The following is a 20059-nucleotide window of genomic DNA, read 5'->3' as shown; positions in this document are numbered from 1 at the left end:
CACATTATTTAGACTTTTCCAACAGATACGTAATATTATTATTTATTTTTTGGAATTGTGACCATTCTCGTTTTCTCTGTCCAGGGCTGCGTTAAAGACCACAGGTTGTGGGTGAACTCCAGTAAGGATGACCCTCCATACCCTCTCATTGGTAAGCCAACCTGTCACACCATCTGAAAAAAAGTTTAAAGTTGTCCATTTAAAAAGAACAAAAAATACTCTTTTCCCTTTAGCCTTTACATTTTTTCCTTTTAAGATGCTTGTAAGAAAGATTCTTCACCTCCAGTGGCGTGGGATGAGTTTACAATGAAACTGTAAATTCTTAAAAATCTATATGAATGCTGACAATTGCATCTTTCATAAATTCATAAAGTTAAATGAAAACATACTTTCTCATCCCTCCGATGAAGAAATTTGTGGAAAGCCAGGCAGTACCAATGCAAAGAATACCCACAGCGGGGGCCACTACTGCATCAGCAGAACACCAAAAACTCAACATCTGGGAGCATTTTAGTTAGTTTTGTGTCACAGTGGTATTTCCGTGACATTCTGTTACCATAATCTTTTGTTCTGTAGTTCACACTCAACATCTCAACTCCAGACCATTGATTCATTGCAGCATGGCACAAGTTCTGCCCTAATGTATGTCATATTTGCCATATTTAACTCCACGTCACATGCACAGATTGCACATACCAGACCTATGAACTCTAACCTCTGGACCCTGACCTCTCATTCAGGCCACGAGTTTCCCTTCAGCATTAAGATGAGCCACATACGGGATGGTGGGAGCAGTGGTGGAGGACTGGGAGGAGGAGCAGGGAGGGATCCAACGAGTCCCACAGACTGTCCAGGGGTGCTGCTGCTGGACCAGTGTCTCCCCCCAGACACCCAGTGCCAGTTTATCCTCAAACCCAGCAAGATTGCCCCGGGACAGACTCCACTTATAGGTAAGACAGCTGGTCAGGACTATCGTTCTCATTCTGGAGGTCAGACCCTTTTCATGAGGTCAAATGAGACATTTTTCAGAACACAAAAAAACTATTTCAGAAGCGGTTTCAAATAACTGCGTAACGGTTGTGAAAACACTTTGAGCTTGGACTATCTGACGTAATCAAAGGGAGAAAGAGTCGAAACAACAGTGATGTGTCATGTGAGACAACAGAAATGTTTAAGGCAAATATGGCGTTTTGCTTTCTTCATTTGTCTAACATAAAAGTCTGGCCTAGTTAAGCCATCATGCTGTTATTTTTTTTAGTCTATTGTGAATAAAAAACATTTTCTTGTGGGAACATTGCAGCCTCAATGTGTTCCAAAAGCTAATTAGTAAACAAACCTTTAAAAATCAGAGTTTATGTTAAGTGTTAAAAGTTCAGCGTTTGGATTTAAACCTGCTGCAAGAAAATAGGCATAACCACTGTCAACAGTGAAAGTATATGTTGTGAAAAAGAGCTGTGAAAAATATCAAGTTTTTTTTCATCAGCATAGCAGTTGAGGTTTCCAAGTAGATGGTCGGTCAGTGACAAGAATCCGTCCATAAATTTAATTCTGTATGAAACCACAAGAAGAAATACGAGCATACAGAAATATTAATGCAGAACAGAAAGTACTTCCTTAGAATTTGTTTCACTTACATAAACCATTTCACTCTTGACACTTAGCTGTGAGGATGAATCAGTAGGTGAAGAAGAAAAGGAGTCAAAGAGAACGGTGGGAAAGGAGATTTTAGTGGACAAGGGGTTACAGCAGGGGTTAGGAGAGACGCAGTGTCAGAATAAGAAAAACATCAGATGGACAAAGAGGAAGAAACCCCAGAAGGGACAGATTAGTGTGAGAATAGGAAGATGGAAAGTGAAAAGAGATGACACAGCTATTGAGAAAGTCTGAAGGCCAGCGGAGGTGAAGGAAAAAGAAACAACAGTCTGTGAGAGATAGAGGGAGAAGAATTTACAGAGGGAGAGAAGCAAAAGGGGACCACAAAAATGGGAGGCACAGAAAAATGATGAGGAGGAGAAAGGAAAAACAAGAGGACAGTGGACAACGAGAATGAGTAATGGGGATTCAGGGACCAGGATGGAAAAAAGGTTTAGAGCAAAACAAGTTGAGGAGAAAAGTGTGTGTTTTCCAGTCAAGGAGGCTGCAGTTTGCCAACCACAAGCTTTGCCTCAGATTCCTTTGCCTCAAACATAACAACATCTTACATAGTCGCTCCATACCATCCTCACCGCCATAGAGGCGTTCACACCCACCCCGAAAGCTAACAAAGTTGTGTGCAGGGGAAGCCATGGCAGAAGCCCCTTCTCAGGCATTTATTCTCAAACAGTGTAAAGAGTAAATGTCCCTTTCTGACAGACTGACTGGCTGATACAGTACATATCTTTGAAATACACATTTGTGGCAGATTTTAGGCGACCCGAGGCCCCAACAAAAACTTTTCTAACATTCAAGCTCTGACTGAATTTTGGCCAAAGATGCTTTATTGAAAAACTGTTAATGGGAAACATGAATAAATAAAATGACGGCACACATAATACAATAACAAAAAGATATTCTTTTTTTTTCTTAAGATTATTTTTTTGGGGCATTTTAGGCCTTTATTTCCACAGGACAGATGAAGACATGAAAGGGGAGAAAGATGAGGAATGACATGCAGCAAAGGGCTGCAGGTCGGAGTCCAACCCTTGGCCGCTGCATCGAGGAGTGAACCTCTATATATGTGCGCCTGCTCTACCAACTGAGCTAAACCGGCCACACAAAAAGATATTCTTGAATATTGTTTAACCACAAGCAGCCGTGCAAGAACTTTGCATAAAATTTTTTTTTTCCAATATAAAACATGACAATTGAATTACATTGACAGTTGTCAATGTGAGCTACTGTATGGACACATTTCAGCCGGTACCAAAAAACATTGAATATGGATATCCAGTCCAACTCACAAACCATAATTATGCTAGAAATTCAAAGCAAAGATGGCGTCCACTCTCCCACTGGAAGAGGTCCAACCTGTTCCCAGAGTATTTGCTATAATGTTAGCTTGTCAGTGGCCAAAAGTCTGCCTGTCTCAGCGCTAGACCACCAATATAAGCCACATCGTTCACAAAAATACACCATCAGACAGCCAGATGCTCCACTGCGGTGTTGATTTATTAAGGGAGGCTAATCTTGAAGAATCTAACAAAGTTGGTTTATTTATGGGGTGATGTTTTAAAAATAAAAAAAGAAGGGAACTAACTGTCCTTCCAAAACAACATTTTCTGATCTGGCATCTCTATCTTCATGACAGTGTTGATCAGTGCCTTCTATAAAATGCTTATGATCGTTACAAAACTGATAGCAGTAGATTATAGGATGATAGATGCTGCCCACCCAGCCGGCAAATAGTCTATTTCCTCGTCCCCTCCCCCCCCAAAAAAAACTGTTACGTGACTAGAAAGCTGTAATGATGTAACGCCTGATTTACAGCGAGGTCATGTTTTTTTCGATGATGGCGAGGCCTGCTGAGAAGTGCCAGAGCAGGCCAGCATTTCTGTTTATTAATTACTGTTGAACTTTGTTTCAGAGTGTATTTGGGCATGGTGCCACGGCAGATCGTTAAATAATGAATTCTATGTGAGGTATGCCACATTTATTTTGTGGGTCCTCCAACCACTGAAAGAATCTTTCGTTTGTCAGAAGAGTCCTGCCCTTCGATACAAGTCACAATAGCTTTATTACATAAGCGTTATCGTTTCTAGACTTCTGGTGTCGAAGAAGTTGCTACAATTAAATTTCACCGCATTACCCTTTAAAAGATTTTCTGCAGCTTTTATAAACATTTTCACAGTGCTTATATTGAGAGAAAAGCAGCAATTTATCAAATTTCAGACATTGAACCAGCAAATATTTGATATTTAGATTTGGTTGCGTATTTTCTATGTCCCATGAAGGCAACACAGGTTTGAATCATGTTTTGCTACATGTGTCATTTAGCATAGAGATTAGTAAATGTTTGCTGTACATTCTCGTTAACATGCACCTCAGTGCACACCCAGTATGCAGTTTCATAACTGCAGAAACATGCTGAGCTGTTATGTCATAGAGAACATGTAGTGAAGAGACAGAACTGCAGACAGACACTCCAACCCAAACAACACAGGTAGACATTGTGACTTGGCACCGCTGAGAGAATGCTCAACAAGGAACACAAAGTCACAAGCCTGCAGAGGCAAACAGAGCTCTATACATGCATATAGGCTTTCACACACACAAAAGCACACGCATGAATAAACACAGACACCTACACACACACACACACACACACACACACACATCTCAAATTAAATGGTGCTGTCGAGTGTGAGGGCATGTCCACGTATATTTCCCTCAAACACTGAGTCAATGGTTCTTTCAGGTACTGTCTTATTGGTGTCTCTCTCTTGAACAGTGTACCTCTTTTTCTCACCTAACCTTTTTAGGGTGTAAATATTCGGATAGAAGAAGCATTTATGTGCATGCTGAAAAAGTCCAACATCTGGGACTTTTTGGCTAAATGCTAAACAATTCACAACCTACTGTACTGTGTACTATAAATATTGCAAAACAGTGACTTAGTTAGTTGGGTGAATCATCAAGCATTGCTGGCCATGCACTCCAGTGGCTTTACATAACATGCATTACTCAAGCAACAGCAGTTTGATTATATCTGAAACCACAGCTCACCTCTTCCCCTTCTTTCTCCTCACAGAGCCTGGTCAGCAGAAGTCTTTTAAGAGGAAGAGGTCTCTGATCAACTGGCCTTTCTGGAGAGGCTCCAACACACAGCTGGACGGTCTGCCCCTGTCCCCGACCTCGCTGTCCCCTACTCAGGGACGGCTGTTCGGACGACCCCTGAGCTCCGTCTGCTCTCCGGACCACGGTCTGCCCAAGCCTGTCATGGTGAGACGAGCGGAGGTCACGTAGGCCAGCAAGAGGGGTCAGGGCCCCGTCTGGAGGGGTCACAGTGTATTTGGGGAAAGGGAGATGTAGTGGTATGGGTTAGTAGATTCACTACTTACTGTTACATATGGTGCTCCACAGAACCCTTTTAAGAAGGCCACACTGGATCTACATTGACAATTTAATTTGCTAGTTTTGTTCTAACTAGTCTCGACTAGACTAGTCATTGCCAGACCTTCCTCCACAGCGCTGCGGAGGAGGGTCTGGCTAGTCCACACAGCATTCTGGGATGGGAGAAAAACGTGCTCTGGTTTATTGGCATTTCTTTAAACCAATCACAATCGTCTTAAGGCCGCGCTAAGCTCCGGATACAATGACGGCGCCTCTGCAAAATAGCCTCGGGAAGGAAGTGGAACGTGTACGTTCAAAAGTTTAGTCGTGCAACAGAAAACTGTTCAGTGAGTCAGTGTGGTGTCCTCAAGTTCCTCTTCTCTTTGTTAATAATGAAAGCCCATTTGAGGTTGCCGAAAAATAACTCTGATTCATCATATTTGCATAATTGAAATTCAGTTTCTAGGAAGTGGTGGATCACAAACAAACAGCAGGTATTGAGAAAGCTAAATTCACCTAATCCAGAAATCCCTTGATTTCCTTTGGTTTAAAACATTATGGACTTTCTGAGCAAAAGTGCTTTGGTGTCAAATGTTAATGCTTTCTGCTTTTATGGGCAAAAAGCATTTTATGCTTCTTAGTTCTGTCTGCAATACAAAACTGCTAATTTCTCTGTTGTGTTAAAAATGTTTCTCTGTTCCATTCTGAATATTAATAAAAAGAATAATGTGTTCCCTCCAGGACATGTTGGTGTTCCTGTACCTGGAGGGGCCGTATACCAGGGGCATCTTCAGGCGGTCAGCTGGGGCCAAAGCTTGCCGGGAGCTTCGGGACAGACTGGACAGTGGAACTGAGGACCCGGAGATCACACACCAGTCTGTGTTCGTCATCGCTGCTGTCCTCAAGGTAACTCACACGCTCTCAGCCACACACAGCTCTGGCCCGCCACACTGGTTTGAACCAGACAACAGAAAGCAGGAGCGACTGATGTGCTTCCAAAGTCACATAAATCCAGACAGGATAATCTGTCTCTGCACAGCCAGGCAGGCTGCCAGTCACACATACAAGGTGCTGCATTGTTTAGCTCCAGGCCATACAGCCACCACAGCGATGGGCATCCAGGGAGCAGCTGAGGGGCTTTGGGGTTTTCTACAGAGCTGATTCATCTCCCTTCTATGTTGTGTTTTACCTGTTTTCTGCACAACGGACAAGGATTGTGCCTCACCTGAGGAAAAAAAAACAATGTTGTTAATAAATTAGTCCATTGCCTAATGCTACTTGATGCTAATTTAATAATAACTTAAGTGTTTAACTTGTTTCTCATGTAAAACTACAGCATTGGATGCATTCCTACAATAATGAATAATGGACTTTATGTAGTCTTTTTCAAATTATTTTACACAGGATTGGGCTATAGCCTATGGGTTATAATAATGTTGTTGAAGGGATGCTAATGTGTTATACCCATAACACAATTCCAATTCCCATTCAGGATGTACTGTATCTTTTCTCTCAGGGCTGCACGATATGAGGAAAATATGGGATATGCGACAACATTGTTGAATATCACGATAACGATATTCGTGGCGATAAATACACAGATATTAAAGGGCACACAGTTCTGCCTTTCTGTTGCTTTCAGTATTCTTCTATAATACAACCAATTTGTTGTTGAATTTAAAACAAATAAAAGCAAAATAATTTCTAACATTCTTTTATTGAACAAATGTTTTTATTGTATGTGAACAAATATGTATATTGCGCCAGTTGATATTGCGATGAAGATAAAACAACAATATATCGTGCAGCCCTATTTTCTCGTATTAGCTCTTTGTCTCTTTGTATGCTTTTGTCACTGTGATATTTTACTTTTTGACCTTATTACCTTGATGGCTATTTCTGTTAATTCCACAAGGTGTCATTCACCAGATTACCTAATTTCTGTGGTACTCTGATTCATGTACCTGATGAAAGTAATTTAGACAGAAATGTTGCATCTGTTCAAGATGAAATAAACCAGCAGTGTGCAGGAGTTTTTCATTTTGTTTTAAAGTTAATATACAAAACATTTGCTAAATACAGCTTCTCAAATGCAAGATGGGAGTGTGTGTTGTGCATGATTGGAATTTGGCATTATTTTTTCTGCATTTTATAGACTAAATGATTAACTAATTTCTTGATAATTGAGCTCAAGATCTCTTTTCGTATTTTGCATCTAGGACTTCCTGCGAAATATCCCGGGCAGTATGCTGTGTGTGGATCTGTATGAGCAGTGGATGGATGTGATGGAAGGGGAGGGAGGGGAGGAGTGGATGCAAGCTGTCCAGAGGTACGATCTTTCTCTTCAAATCCTAAAATACATCACATTTATGCCAAAGTGCTGCTGCTAGTACTTTATTACTAAGTAATAATATACAACATGTTACTGTCTGTCTCTTTCTAACAAGCACACACAGATACAACAAGTCATACAGACGTTTGTTATACAGATAGGTGACATATTTAAGGCAATACATGAATAAATGAGTGTTCTGTATGCTTATGGTAGCCCAATACCTTACTGTGACACTTTTCCTTTAATACACAATGTTTATGTCTAGAGAGTGAAAGAAAGACACAGAGAGGACATTGCTTCAGTTCCAGAAACAACAAACTAAATTCCTTTTGCTTAGGAAAATAAAAAACAAGTAACATGAAAATGTTGGTGGAGAAATTCCTGTGGACTTTAGGAAACATGACAGGACACACAGACTGTGAGAACTAGGAACAAGTGTTTTAGGATGTTTTTATAATCCCTGTAGTCATGTAATTGACATGATGTCCATCTCCTACCATCCTTCCTTCCTGTTATCTCTATGTAACTCTCTCTCTGTCAGGTTGCTCCACCTCCTGCCCAGTGAGAACCTGCTTCTACTGCGACATGTGATTGCCGTGCTGCACTGTATCCGAGGCAACGCCCACGACAACCAGATGAACGCCTTCAACCTGTCCGTCTGCATCGCTCCCAGCATGCTGTGGGCTCCAGCACCAAGCACCCCAGAGATGGAGGGGGAGGGCACCAAAAAGGTGAGGAGGAACGCACAGACACACAATTTGACAGTGTTTTGGGAAATTTTGGGAAATATGATTATGATGATGAAATATGATGATTTGCTGTCTTGCTGAGTGAAAAATGGCCTTCACAACTTTTGGGCCCATGATGTGTTTAATTGGTTTTCTTTGTCTGACCAACAGTCCAGAATCTAATGTTATATTTAATTTACTATTATATTTGAGGAAGAAGCAAAAGCAGCAAATCCTGATATTTGAGAAGCTGAAACAAGAGAATATTTGGCATTTTTGCTTGAAAAATGACTGAAATGATTAATCCTTTATCAAAATAGTTGCCAACAAGGAGAGAAATAGTCCCACACATGACCACACATACCTTGTAAAACCACAAAAAAATGTCATACATTTTTTATGAAAATTGGTGAGCTTTAAGGATGCTGGCAGGCAGATTTAGTTACCTTAGGACAGAGCCATGCTAGCTTTTTCCCCGTTTCCAGTCTTTGCGCTAAGCTAAGCTAAGCTAAGCTAAACAACATATTAAACGTAGAGACATGAGAGTGGTATCAAGCTTCTCATCTAATACTTAGCAAGAAAAGAAAAAGAACAAGTGTATATCCCAAAATGTTAAATTGAACAACAATACACAATAAACTGAGCTGCTACAGGGGTGTGTATGTCAGAGAGGCTTGCTGAGACAGTGTGCACACCCTGAGGAATTTAACATTTCAATGGAATAATGGAAGCAAACTGCCTCAGCATGAGTGTGTACGTGCTGCTGTTGTGTATGAAACCTGTGTGAGCAGACAGACAGAGTTTGACAGACAGGTAAGAAATTGAGATTCCACTGACACAAGTACCGTGTGTGCACATACATGTTCGCATGCACACACAATCTCAGCCTGAAACCCGTTTCCCTGCAAATGTGAATGTTGTCCTCCGAGCAAGAGCTGACCCACTAACACAAAGCTGTAACACACACACTCTCACACACACACACACACACACACACACACACACACACACACATTCAACCAGTCTCACACACACGCTCAGTCACCATCACTTCATCTCTACGATCGCTCATGAGCTAAAATTACAACATTTTTACACTCTACTGAGCTTGAAATCCCCGAGACTTGACGGATAAGAACAAATATTCACAGTTTCATGCTGACTTACTTCCAAGCATATATATATATATATATATATATATATATATATATGTGTATATATATATATATATATATATATATCTCAAGCTAGTTTACCACTTATGTGATGAGGGCCACCATTAAAGGGTTAGTTCTCCCAAATTACAATGGTCTAGTCATGCATTTAGCTTTGATTTCATTTAATATCTTGCATCTATTTTACAATAATCTTTGACTTACGTTTTTATCTGAAAATGTGTGCAGAATTGTTGACCAGAAATATGCCCAGAGATGTCCTGATATTTGATTATAACAGGCACCTGCCAGCAAAATCAGAAATCAGTGTAATAGTAGCTCTTTTTTCTGGAGTTAAAATGTCTCTTTATTGTATTTTTGTGAATCTAAAGTTTACTCAAAAGTGAAGCAACATTGCTTCACTCTATCTTGGCCAGCGAGGCTAACCTAGAATAACTTAATTCCACAGCAGTGGCTGCAGCCAGAGCCCACAGTGGAAGCCCCCTCGCCCACCAGAGCCCATGTAGTCACTTAATACAAAGCATATCAAGCTTTTTGAATTGTGGTCTATTTGGAAAGTTACAGTATTTGAGTTACATACAATCGCTGTGGGTGGCTGGTTTGCTTATCTTTGTGTGTGTGTGTGTGTGTGTGTGTGTGTGTGTGTGTGTGTGTGTGTGTGTGTGTGCGCGTTCGCGTGCTTGGGGTGGTTGAGGTTCATTGAGAAAACATGCAAAGAATTTCCTACAGAATCCTGAGGCCAAGTGTGTGTTTTAGCGGAAAAATCTCTTGCTGAAACACCCCTCTCTTTCTCCACACACACACACACACACACACACACACACACACACACACACACACACACACACACACACACACACACACACACACACACACACACACACACACACACACACACACACATACACGCATGCCCACAAATGCCTAAATACTGTATCTCTTACACACATACTCCCCTGATAACACTTTCCCTCTCTCTCACTGCTTGTTTGTGTGTGCAGGCGGCCTTTTTCTGGGAAAAGACTTTAAAAAAAAATAACAAAGTGAGATTTCGACATTTCCCTCCTTGCAGTCAGAGCCGGGGGCCAATTCAAACTAACGTGGGCTTCTGGCTGTGTAATAGCTAGTTTCCAACCTTGTCTGGAGACACGTGAACGCTCAGTTTTAGCCAATTCAGTTTCCCTCCTTCTTTCATGCAGCATATTATTTAAATGTTTTTGGCTGAATGTAGCTGTTTAGAAGGTAAATACAGCTTTAGTTTGAGTATTACTTTAGATGGAAACAGAGAAACAAATAATTTAAAAGAATGTTGTTTTTCTCTTGAGCTTAGCTCTTGAACGGTGGACCAAACTTTTACTGTTCTTCTGCTTTGTTTTGTTTTTTAAATACAGCGACTTTTCCACATCACAGTTGAGGAAAAAAAACAGGGAAGTGACACACAGGCGGCTTGATAGACTTTTCTTTGCAGCATGCTGGATGTATGTGTTGACTGATAACCTCGGAAATACTCAGAAATGACCCACTAACACAGCTGTGACATTTGTTAATGCACACACACACACACACACACACACACACACACACACACACACACACACACACACACTCCCATGCACATGTGCAGATACAGTAGTGTACAGTATGTTCTCCATCTATCCTGCAATGGTATTGTATACTGTGGTAGTCATTGAAAGTCCACTCTCAACCTGCCTTCATACTGCAGACAAATTGTGAATTTCTTTATATATACACAATAGTTGAGAGAGAGTTTAATATGAGAAAGAAAGAAGAATTGGCAGTTCTTAATGGGCTGTTGATGGATGGGTGAATGTCTCCTGGATGCCCACAGGTTTTTTCTAACTGCTCTGTATCACGTAGCAGGCCCTCTCTGAGTGACAGTGAGGAATGCTAAATGAGGGACTGAAGGAGGGCCGAGAGGCTGAATGAAAGAGAGAGCGGATCTTTAAGTAAAAAAATCAAGAGAGGGCAGTAGAAAGGGAAACTAAAGAGATAGGAGGAGGGGACAGAATGAAAGTAATGACAACATTAGAGAGAACAAGGACAGGAAGAGGTAAAAAGGCTTTCATTTCAGAGAGAGATATCATTAGTTGTGCAGTAAGCATGTTATCTAAACAACACATTGTCACTCCCAACCCTGTGGCCCCTCAGCGTCTGGTAGCGTCACAGTAGGCACCCGTTTGTATGAGACGCACCAGGCTTTCAAATGCTCAATCGTGGCACAGTGAGATGACATATAGAGGTCGGGGTGGGTGAGACTTTCACCCAGGAGATCACTGTCCATGTCTCGTGTGAAGCCAAAAGTCGACCTATTTTAACTTCACAATACGTAACAACTTAACTAACATCACGTATGTAAGTTACGTAACAACCATACTTATTCTAACCCAAACCATATTTTCCTAAAACTAACCAAGTAGTTTTGTTGCCTTAACCTAACCCTACTCTGCACGTTGAAAAGTGACACCAAATTGTTACCCAGAGCGTCAAAAAAACGTGAAGGACGCCAAGGGGTCCTGACCAAGCTGCCGTATGTGAAGAGTTGGTATTGAGATAGTGTTTATATCTGATCATTATTCATGTAATTAATGTGATAAGGCATTTCAATAGAATGACCTTCTGTATGAAGGTACTACTTTAAAAACATATTCAATATGCATTTTCCATTCGCAGCTTATTTTAGCCCCATTGGTGTAAAAAACAACAACAATATTGTCAATAAAACAGGAAAAGAAATGCTAATTTTCATAGGCCTATTATCGGAGCCCTGACTTTCTGTACTAAAAGTCCTGGATTTAACATAGTTTGACATTACATTTGACAATACATTTCTGCTGGATGTGTCACAAGAGCTCATCTCATGCAGTGGTTAATAAACACATACTTACAGTACCAGTTAACAGTTAAAATGGATGTCAGGAATGACACAGTGGAATATCACTGACACAGTAGCAGACAGATGTCACAGTAGTATCTGAAGGTAAAGATATTTCTACCTCAGGGTACGTTCACCCTCTGGGAAGCCAATCACTGAAATGCCAGTGTTTTTGTCCATTGGTTTATGAAGGCAGATGATGAGTTTATGAAAATGATGTAGAAAGATGTGCAGATACAATTACTCAGCAACTGTAGGTAAACTACCTGCAGACTTTAGACGCTGCGTCTGCCATGTTAGAGGCAATGAGGAAGGATCACAGACAGATGAGAGACATTTGTGCGTTAATTTTCTTGTTATGTAAGTCAATCTGTCACTGCAGGTTAGGTATAGAATAGTCTGTATCAACAATGTTCCACTTCCAGGATTGTTCAGGTACCGCTGGAAATTCCGCCGGATGTCTTTCATTTCGGCCGAATGTCCGTCAGCTTTTGCTTCCTTAGTGTTGGTATTTTAAACTCCGGTAGATTTCTGAGGACTATAGATAACTGCTCCTCAGATCTCTGCAGGGTAAATCCAGACAGCTAGCTAGACTATCTGTCCAATCTGAGTTTTCTCTCACACAACTAAAACAACTTTTGAACGTACACGTTCCACCTAAACAAGTTCCTTCCAGAGGCTATTTTGCTATTTTGCACATTTATAACTTGATAATAGACATAAAGTACTTTACAAAGTAGCCTGGTTGTGCACTGTTTAACCAGACAGACTCTTCTTCTGAACATTGAGTCATATAACGCATATGGACACCATACAGTAAGATGTACGAACAGACAACATCTGGCCCAACAAACAAACACAGTGAGGCCCTAAAAAGTGTCGCAGGAACGCAGCAACGGCAGGAAAAACAACTAATTTATAAACACAACAGACAGATTTTAGTGGAAACTTTCCACAAGTTGGGGAGGATATGATTCCAACGTTTCTGAGTGACCCTGGCGACTATTTTTGTCATAGCACGTCACATGCGTTTAGTAAATTGTGTCTGTTTAGTTTAAAAGGCGGTGTTTTCAGCCAAGTAATGGGACTTGTTTGAAGACAGACTGCAACTGGGCTGATTATGCCTATAAAACACAGACAGTCTGCATGTTTCAAAACTTCACTCAAACCGACTCTTAAAGAAAACAGCCGACCATTCTCAAAATGTGTAATTCCCTCTATGGCATTTTTAGCTGTGATTTGGGGTAATATCTTCTAAATATGATGACAAATATATTAATATGCATTATATCTTAGGAGACATAAAAAGTTGCTGTGAAAAACACCCAACATTTCTGTCTTGGTCATTCAACAAACATTTTAGCAAGTAATAATCAAAGCCAATACATGATGTCATATATTTTTATCAGGATATTATCCAGGACCAGGAAGAAGGAGTTTGATGTTTTCTCGGTCAGTGTGGAATGCAAATACTTGTGTAGTTAGAAGGTCGACCTCAGCGCAAACAAACGAACACTAACTTTTCTCAGAATGATAATATGGGACACAAAAACACAACTCTGGACAGCTGTTTGGAGCTGATATCACAGTTATTTAGGTCAATAATTTCACAAAACAAAGCAGGCAGTAGCTACATTACAGGAGACCACATACTAGTTTCACCCTGCAGTGTGAATATATTGATTTCCATTATGTGTGAGTGTAGCAAATTTGTGATTTTTACTCAACATGCTGTTGGAAACAGACACTTGGAAACTGCATGTTTGCTGAATTACTGCTAAACTTTGTCTGGTTCCCTCGAGGCACTGCTTCAGCAAATGAAGCTCTGCATAAACAGTAACAGAATTACACCTTCAGCCAACTGTATAACACTGAAAATGAATAGTCAGCAGCTGCAGCAAAAGCAAAGAAAAGTCGACGTGTTCGCGCTATAACCAGGCGGTGTTTCTCCCTGCAGGTGTGTGAGCTCATTCGCCTCCTCATAGAGAACTGCAGCAGCGTCCTGGGAGAAGACGTCACCTCGCTGTTCAGAAGCTTCAGCCAGAAGAGCAGCTGCAGTGACCACGGATCAGGTAATTACTGAGAGTCAGCAGAAGTCACATTTCTGATTCAGCTCTGTGTGGAGATGAAAGGTTATGAAGGGCAGAGTCAGTAACATGACAAGAAAGTTTTTGTCCAAAATCATTGTTTTCAAGCTAAAGCAAAAAACAAAGTTGGAGCTTTGATTTTTAAAAGCTTGCAATGTCATGAGCATAAGTTGGAAATGTCAGATTGTACATAACAAGGACGAAACTCCAAATAGAAGAACCAATTCCTTAAAATGTAATTCTGCGTGCGTACGTAATTAAATGACCTAGGCTCTTTCAGGCCTGTTGATTGGGGTCAGCAGATCAACCTGCAGTCATTTCAGTGATTGCCAGGGTCACCGGTGTTGATTAACGCGTTGAATCTCCTCATTCATAAAGTAACTTTCTTCCCGGATGCTTTAAATAACCACCAGAGGTGAAGGAGCCCACAGCAGGACAACACTTTGTCCTCTGTTCTCCTCGTCTCCAGCGGTGAATCGTCGTTTTTGTTCGTTTCAGGAGTCATAATGCTTAGTTTCTCTCTCTCTCACTTTATTTTTTTTTTTTACTTTTTAGATAACGTTTCTACCAGGAGAGAGCAGAAGAATCTGGGAGACATAGTCACAGATTTAATTGCATTGTTTTAGTGTAGGTTGATGTGTAAATAAATGAAGTTTGGTTCTGCCTTAACTTGGATTGCTAATTTTGGTTGCTAGTAGGTGGAAATTCCCTAAATTGCAGGATACTTGCATGAAAGGAGATGTCTGCAAAAGCTGTATAATTTGAGGACTATTTTACCGTCCCATTAAATGTAATGGTAAAGTAGGACTGTGTATTTTGTTTTCTAGATTATTGTGTTTTCCTGTATTTATGGATTCAATTTTCTAGATCTTAATTTGATAATTCCACAGTTTACCACTTGTTTAGTCGAAGCCCTTCATTGCTTCATCTTCCTCCTCATCTATCACTCTCTCTGTCTCTCCTTTCCATCTCTCGCTTCTCAGATGTGTCGTCCTTCCAGATGAACGACTCGTCCTACGACAGTCTGGAGAACGAGCTGAACGACGACCCTGAGTCTCCCTTCCAGGAACAGCTGCCCCTTCGTAACAAGGACAAGCCGGACAGCCGCAGCCGTGACTCCGTTATCACCCTCAGTGATTGCGACCCTGATCTTGACCCTGAGAACGATCTCATTCTGCAGCTCCCCCCGCTGGCCAGACCCAGGAGGTTCAGCCCTGCAGTCCGACAGCCTCGCACCCGCCAGGCCAACGGCCTGACGCAGGGTCCCAGGAGGCTGAGGAGGAGTTCAGAGCCTGCTTTAGCCGTGGCAAGCACACCACCCTTGGGCACAGTGACAGTTCACGCCAATAACCACCACCTACCAGTTAGGAAGGCGAGCTATGATGCCGCCATGGAGGGGGAGAGGGTGGTGGATGAGGTGTTTCTGGAGCATGGGCTGAGTGGGCTGCAGCTGAAGGAGGAGGAAGAGGATAGGTGTGAGAAGGGAGGAGCCAAAGTCCAGAATGGCGGGCGGAGGAAGATGAAGCATGCCCCTCCGCCTCCGTTACGACTGGATGCCAGCTGTTCCAGTCTGTCTTCACCCGCAACCTCACCCACAGGCTCCTCCCTCAGCTCTTTAGACTCCGCCTTCTCACAGTACTCTACTGACTACCCCACCAATGGAGTGATTTCATTGGCTGAGCCTGCTCCTCTGTTACCTAGGGACTCACCCCCTCAGAGGGAAGTCCCGCCTCATTGGCCACAGCCCACCCAGGTCCCTCGGACCAGCGAAACCCCCCCTCACCCTCATGGTCTCCACCCTAACATGTGGCTCAAGAAGGGCCGCCGCCTGTCACTAAAGCAGGCTGATAATGGGCACTCAGAGGAGGACTTGCCTGTGGTAAACGGGAAAATCCACCCAACCAGTAATGGCTGCTCTGTCGGTGCCCCTGAGGCCATGGTGACGAACCGAAACTGCCAACGGAGATCCAGCAGCCCTCCGTCCTACCAGCAGGCTCTGCTGCAGCTGCAGCACAGCCGCTCTCCTTTCTACAGGGGGACAGAGAAACCTCTGACGGTCAGAGAGCTGAGGCAGCTCAACAACCAGACCCGCACCTACAGACCCCCGGTCCCAGCCTCCCCTAACAGCCCCAAACCACAAACAGGAAGTGAGGTCACACAGAGGCTGGCTAGAAATGAGTGCATGCAGCCCCCACAGGGTGTTTTCTATGGACAGAACGCCACAACTCTGGTCCTCCAGAGGCAAAAGTCCCACCCTCTGACTCCGGCCATGGAGGGACACAAAGGGCCGAGGACTCTTCCTCGCAGAGCATCTGAACCTTCCGAGGTCACTGCAAACTCTAACCCCTCCTCCAGCCTCACCCTGGACAGACCTCGCACTTCTAAAGGTCAGCCCCAAGATGGCGGCCTGAGAGTGTCAGAGGTGGAGCCCAACCACGCCAAACCACGCTTCTGCCTGTCTCCCTCCGCCACCCGGGCTGTAAAAGACTACTTTTCCTCCCAGGGTCAGGAGGATGCAGATGTCTGCCTGCGGAGGAGTCAGGAGGTGGCGCTGGCTATTGTGCAGGGGAAGAGGGAATGGCAGAGCAGGCAGTGCAGTGACCCACGAGTGGACGACTTTGACCAGCTTTTTTTTGCAGAAGAGTCATACGTGTAAATAAGAAGTGTGTACAAACAAACTGTTTGAGAGACTGATTTGTATCTGATATGTTCACTTGTAAATGCCTGTCTTAATATTCCCTCATATACAGTGTTTTTCTTCTGGCAGCCATAGTCTTCCCAATACAAAAAGGTGTTACTGTTATACTGTTTACTGTTATAGTACAGTATATCCAAGGTTTTAGAGTTTAAAAGGTACAGATGAACTTCCTGCTTCTACGTTCCACCTCCTTGTGGTAGGAAAACTGTGTTGTGATTCCTCGTCCACCATGGAACTATGACAGATGTCTGGCAAACAGTTGTTGGTTATAATCCACAACATTTTAAGTTTAAAAGCTCTTTCATGTATTTGACAATGACATCACTCTGTAACCCTGCAGTTGGGATTCTCAAATAATTATTTATTAAGTAGTGATGCTTGATTCTGTGAATTCATAACAGAGAAGAGCCAGAGAAGTTTAATTGGACATCTGGAACTCTAAACAAGGATTAAAGCTTATGTCAAAACAGTTCAGAGTTACAGTTTTTGTGCCAAAATCTGATTCCTCAGAGATATTTTTCTCTGGCAGTGTGTCCTTGTTTCATTGCTTTTTCAGAACCTAACTAAAAAAAGGGGAGTTCTTTAGTAATGAAGAGAAAGGACAAAGAAGCCTATTTTCATTCTCTGGAAATTTGTAAAATGAAAATGTATTTTTAGACCCATAAAGACTGGTGGGAAACCAAGGCCATGACACATTTTTGTTGTCTGTTTTTAACCGCAAAACATATCAAATTTTATTAAAATGTTGACTAAATCTGCATGAAAATTCTGATTTTATTGCACATTATCATGCCCATCGCAGTTTTCTTGTGCAGAAGAAACAAATCAAAGACACCATTTTTTTGGGGGGATACAAATCTCGGTACAACAAACGTAAGCGCTGCATGATGAGACTGCTGTGACTATTTACAAATACTCTGAACATGCTTGTAGCTCTATCCAAAACACCTGGGATGTTTGCTGCAGTGCCAGATGAAGGTTTTAGCACACTCTACATACCTAAAACTTCTTAGACTATCTTAATAACATCTGTACTTTTCATGACAAATTGCATCTGTAAAGTGAAACATTTTTCCCCAGAGAGTGAAGTGTTTGTCTGTCTGAATCAGTGAATCAATAGGGCCGGTATTTATTCATATGAGCCGAGTTTCCAGACACACAGCACGCGGTGTTGTCCCCTGTAGCTCTGGTTTATATCTCTGTGACCTGGGTGGGAGGGGAGGGGAGGGGAGGGCACGGGATGGGGGAGGAAGAAAGAAGAGAAACTATCAATGTGTGTGCGTGAAAGAAAGTCAGAGTGTTGTTGAATAGGATGTGATTATTGATGCCGTGTGCTGAGCAGGAATGTGAGAAAACGTGCCATTGAAGGAGAAATATCCTTTATTCTTGCTTGTACATATATAGCACTTCATTATTCTCAACAAAAAAACCTTTTAGTTTCACTAGAATAAGGGCACAGGAGGACACAGCCGTGTGTGTGTGTGTGTGTGTGTGTGTGTGTGTGTGTGTGTGTGTGTGTGTGTGTGTGTGTGTGTGTGTGTGTGTGTGTGTGTGTGTGGAGTTGAATGCACCACAGTTTTTCCAACTGTTGTGTGTTTTGTCCATGACAATGATAATTCTGTTCCAGTGCTGCCGTCATTGTAGTGCTAATTTCTTAGGTGACACTTAACAATAAATTACTCTATTTCACTGTGCATTAATTTACTTTGAAGTATGTAAATTCATACTTATAGATAATATATTCTTAGCACAACGTAAGAGCAGTTTTCCCAAGTGTCAGCACGGTGTTACTATGAGCTTAACATAGCTTTTTCACAGGATCCCACACGGAAATAAGGTCATTGTCCTGTTAAGCTTTGCCAATTTAAACAGTCTCAAAATGTACTTTATCCTGTATTATTATAATTGTTATCTCCATTATAGTGAATTGTGTTCAACGTGTATAGTTCTGCATATTTATGATACAGAAATATAAAATTATATATAAATATATTATCCTGTTACTTTGGTATGTTGTGTCGTGTGAGAAAATCAAAAGTGTATTTTTGTACATGCCAATTCTGCTGCTGCTGTCTCTATAGAAAGTATATTTGCTACAGAACGCACCATTTGTATATTGTGTACATCTGATGTCCAATGTACATGACAACAAAATGTAATTAAATGTTGCTCTTGTGAAAAATGCTTTGCCTATCAAACTGAACTTTTTCTTTAGTGTGGCTACTCGAAGCATTAAAGTAATATTTCTGCAGGGTGGGATACGGGAGACGAGATTAAAATATAATTCAGGCAGAGACACCTAACGAATAAAAAAGAAAAGAAAAAAAACATTATCCACTTTAATAATCATACTGTAAGTTCCGCCTCAACACAAAATCTCTGTACAATATATACATACTCTTTCCCTCCATATTCCAAAGTTTTGCTGAAAACAATGGTTGCAGAGAAAATTCTGAATCCTGCATTAACATTTTGACTACTTGGGGGCAGCGGGAACAAACTGTGAACACAATGTTGAAATAAGTTTTTAAATTTAAAAAGCAAACATGTTAGCAACCACTTGCTTATTTACACGTCTAGTTATGGCGCAACAATATCAATAGTGCGCAGAAGCACGGAAGGGGGGGGGGGGTGGGGGGGGGGGGGATGGGATGAGGAGGAGGGAGGGGCGAGTTAGTCTTGTTTTGTTTGAAAATACTTCCAACGAAAGTAGAAGTAACGTCACCCAACATCGCTTAGAGCACCTTTATTATAAAGCTCTGTAAAGATGCAGATTTGAATGATAATTATCAGTATGTTCTTCACAATGAGCGACAACTTTCATGTTGATACATGGTTATAAAAATATAGATTATAGTCACCTTAAAGTTTTTTTAAAACAACTACATATACATTGGTAATGTTTGGAAAATGTTAGGTATTTACTAGACCTTCAAATAAGATTCTTTGTTTGAACAATGCTTGGCTGTACAACATCAGTTGGTGAGGCTGAAGAAGTTAGAGGATTCTTGTTGAGGTTTATGAAATTATTTAGGGAGGAACTCTTGAAGGAACTCTGTGTGGTTGATGGGTCTGTGTCTCTCTGACTGCAGTCTGAAGCATCCCAGAGAGGTTT

At 41.7% G+C, this 20059-nt stretch overlaps 1 protein-coding gene across 2 annotated transcripts in view; it reads left to right on the top strand.

Annotated features, from left to right (window-relative positions):
• LOC144525549 (rho GTPase-activating protein 20-like) overlaps positions 1-19128 on the top strand; it is a 33908-nt gene extending 14780 nt beyond the window's left edge. For both annotated transcript variants that reach the window (XM_078262477.1, XM_078262476.1), the window contains exons 8-15: positions 85-151; positions 741-950; positions 4727-4917; positions 5770-5934; positions 7248-7357; positions 7905-8094; positions 14117-14231; positions 15230-19128. In XM_078262477.1, coding sequence (XP_078118603.1) covers positions 85-151; positions 741-950; positions 4727-4917; positions 5770-5934; positions 7248-7357; positions 7905-8094; positions 14117-14231; positions 15230-16902 — 2721 coding nt within the window. In that variant the 3' untranslated portion in view covers positions 16903-19128. The remainder of the gene's footprint in view (positions 1-84; positions 152-740; positions 951-4726; positions 4918-5769; positions 5935-7247; positions 7358-7904; positions 8095-14116; positions 14232-15229) is intronic.
• Positions 19129-20059: the final 931 nt, after the last annotated feature.

This window comes from Sander vitreus, chromosome 11, assembly GCF_031162955.1.
Source record: "Sander vitreus isolate 19-12246 chromosome 11, sanVit1, whole genome shotgun sequence".
NCBI lineage: Eukaryota > Metazoa > Chordata > Actinopteri > Perciformes > Percidae > Sander > Sander vitreus.
This window is presented reverse-complemented; position numbering and strand designations above follow the sequence as displayed.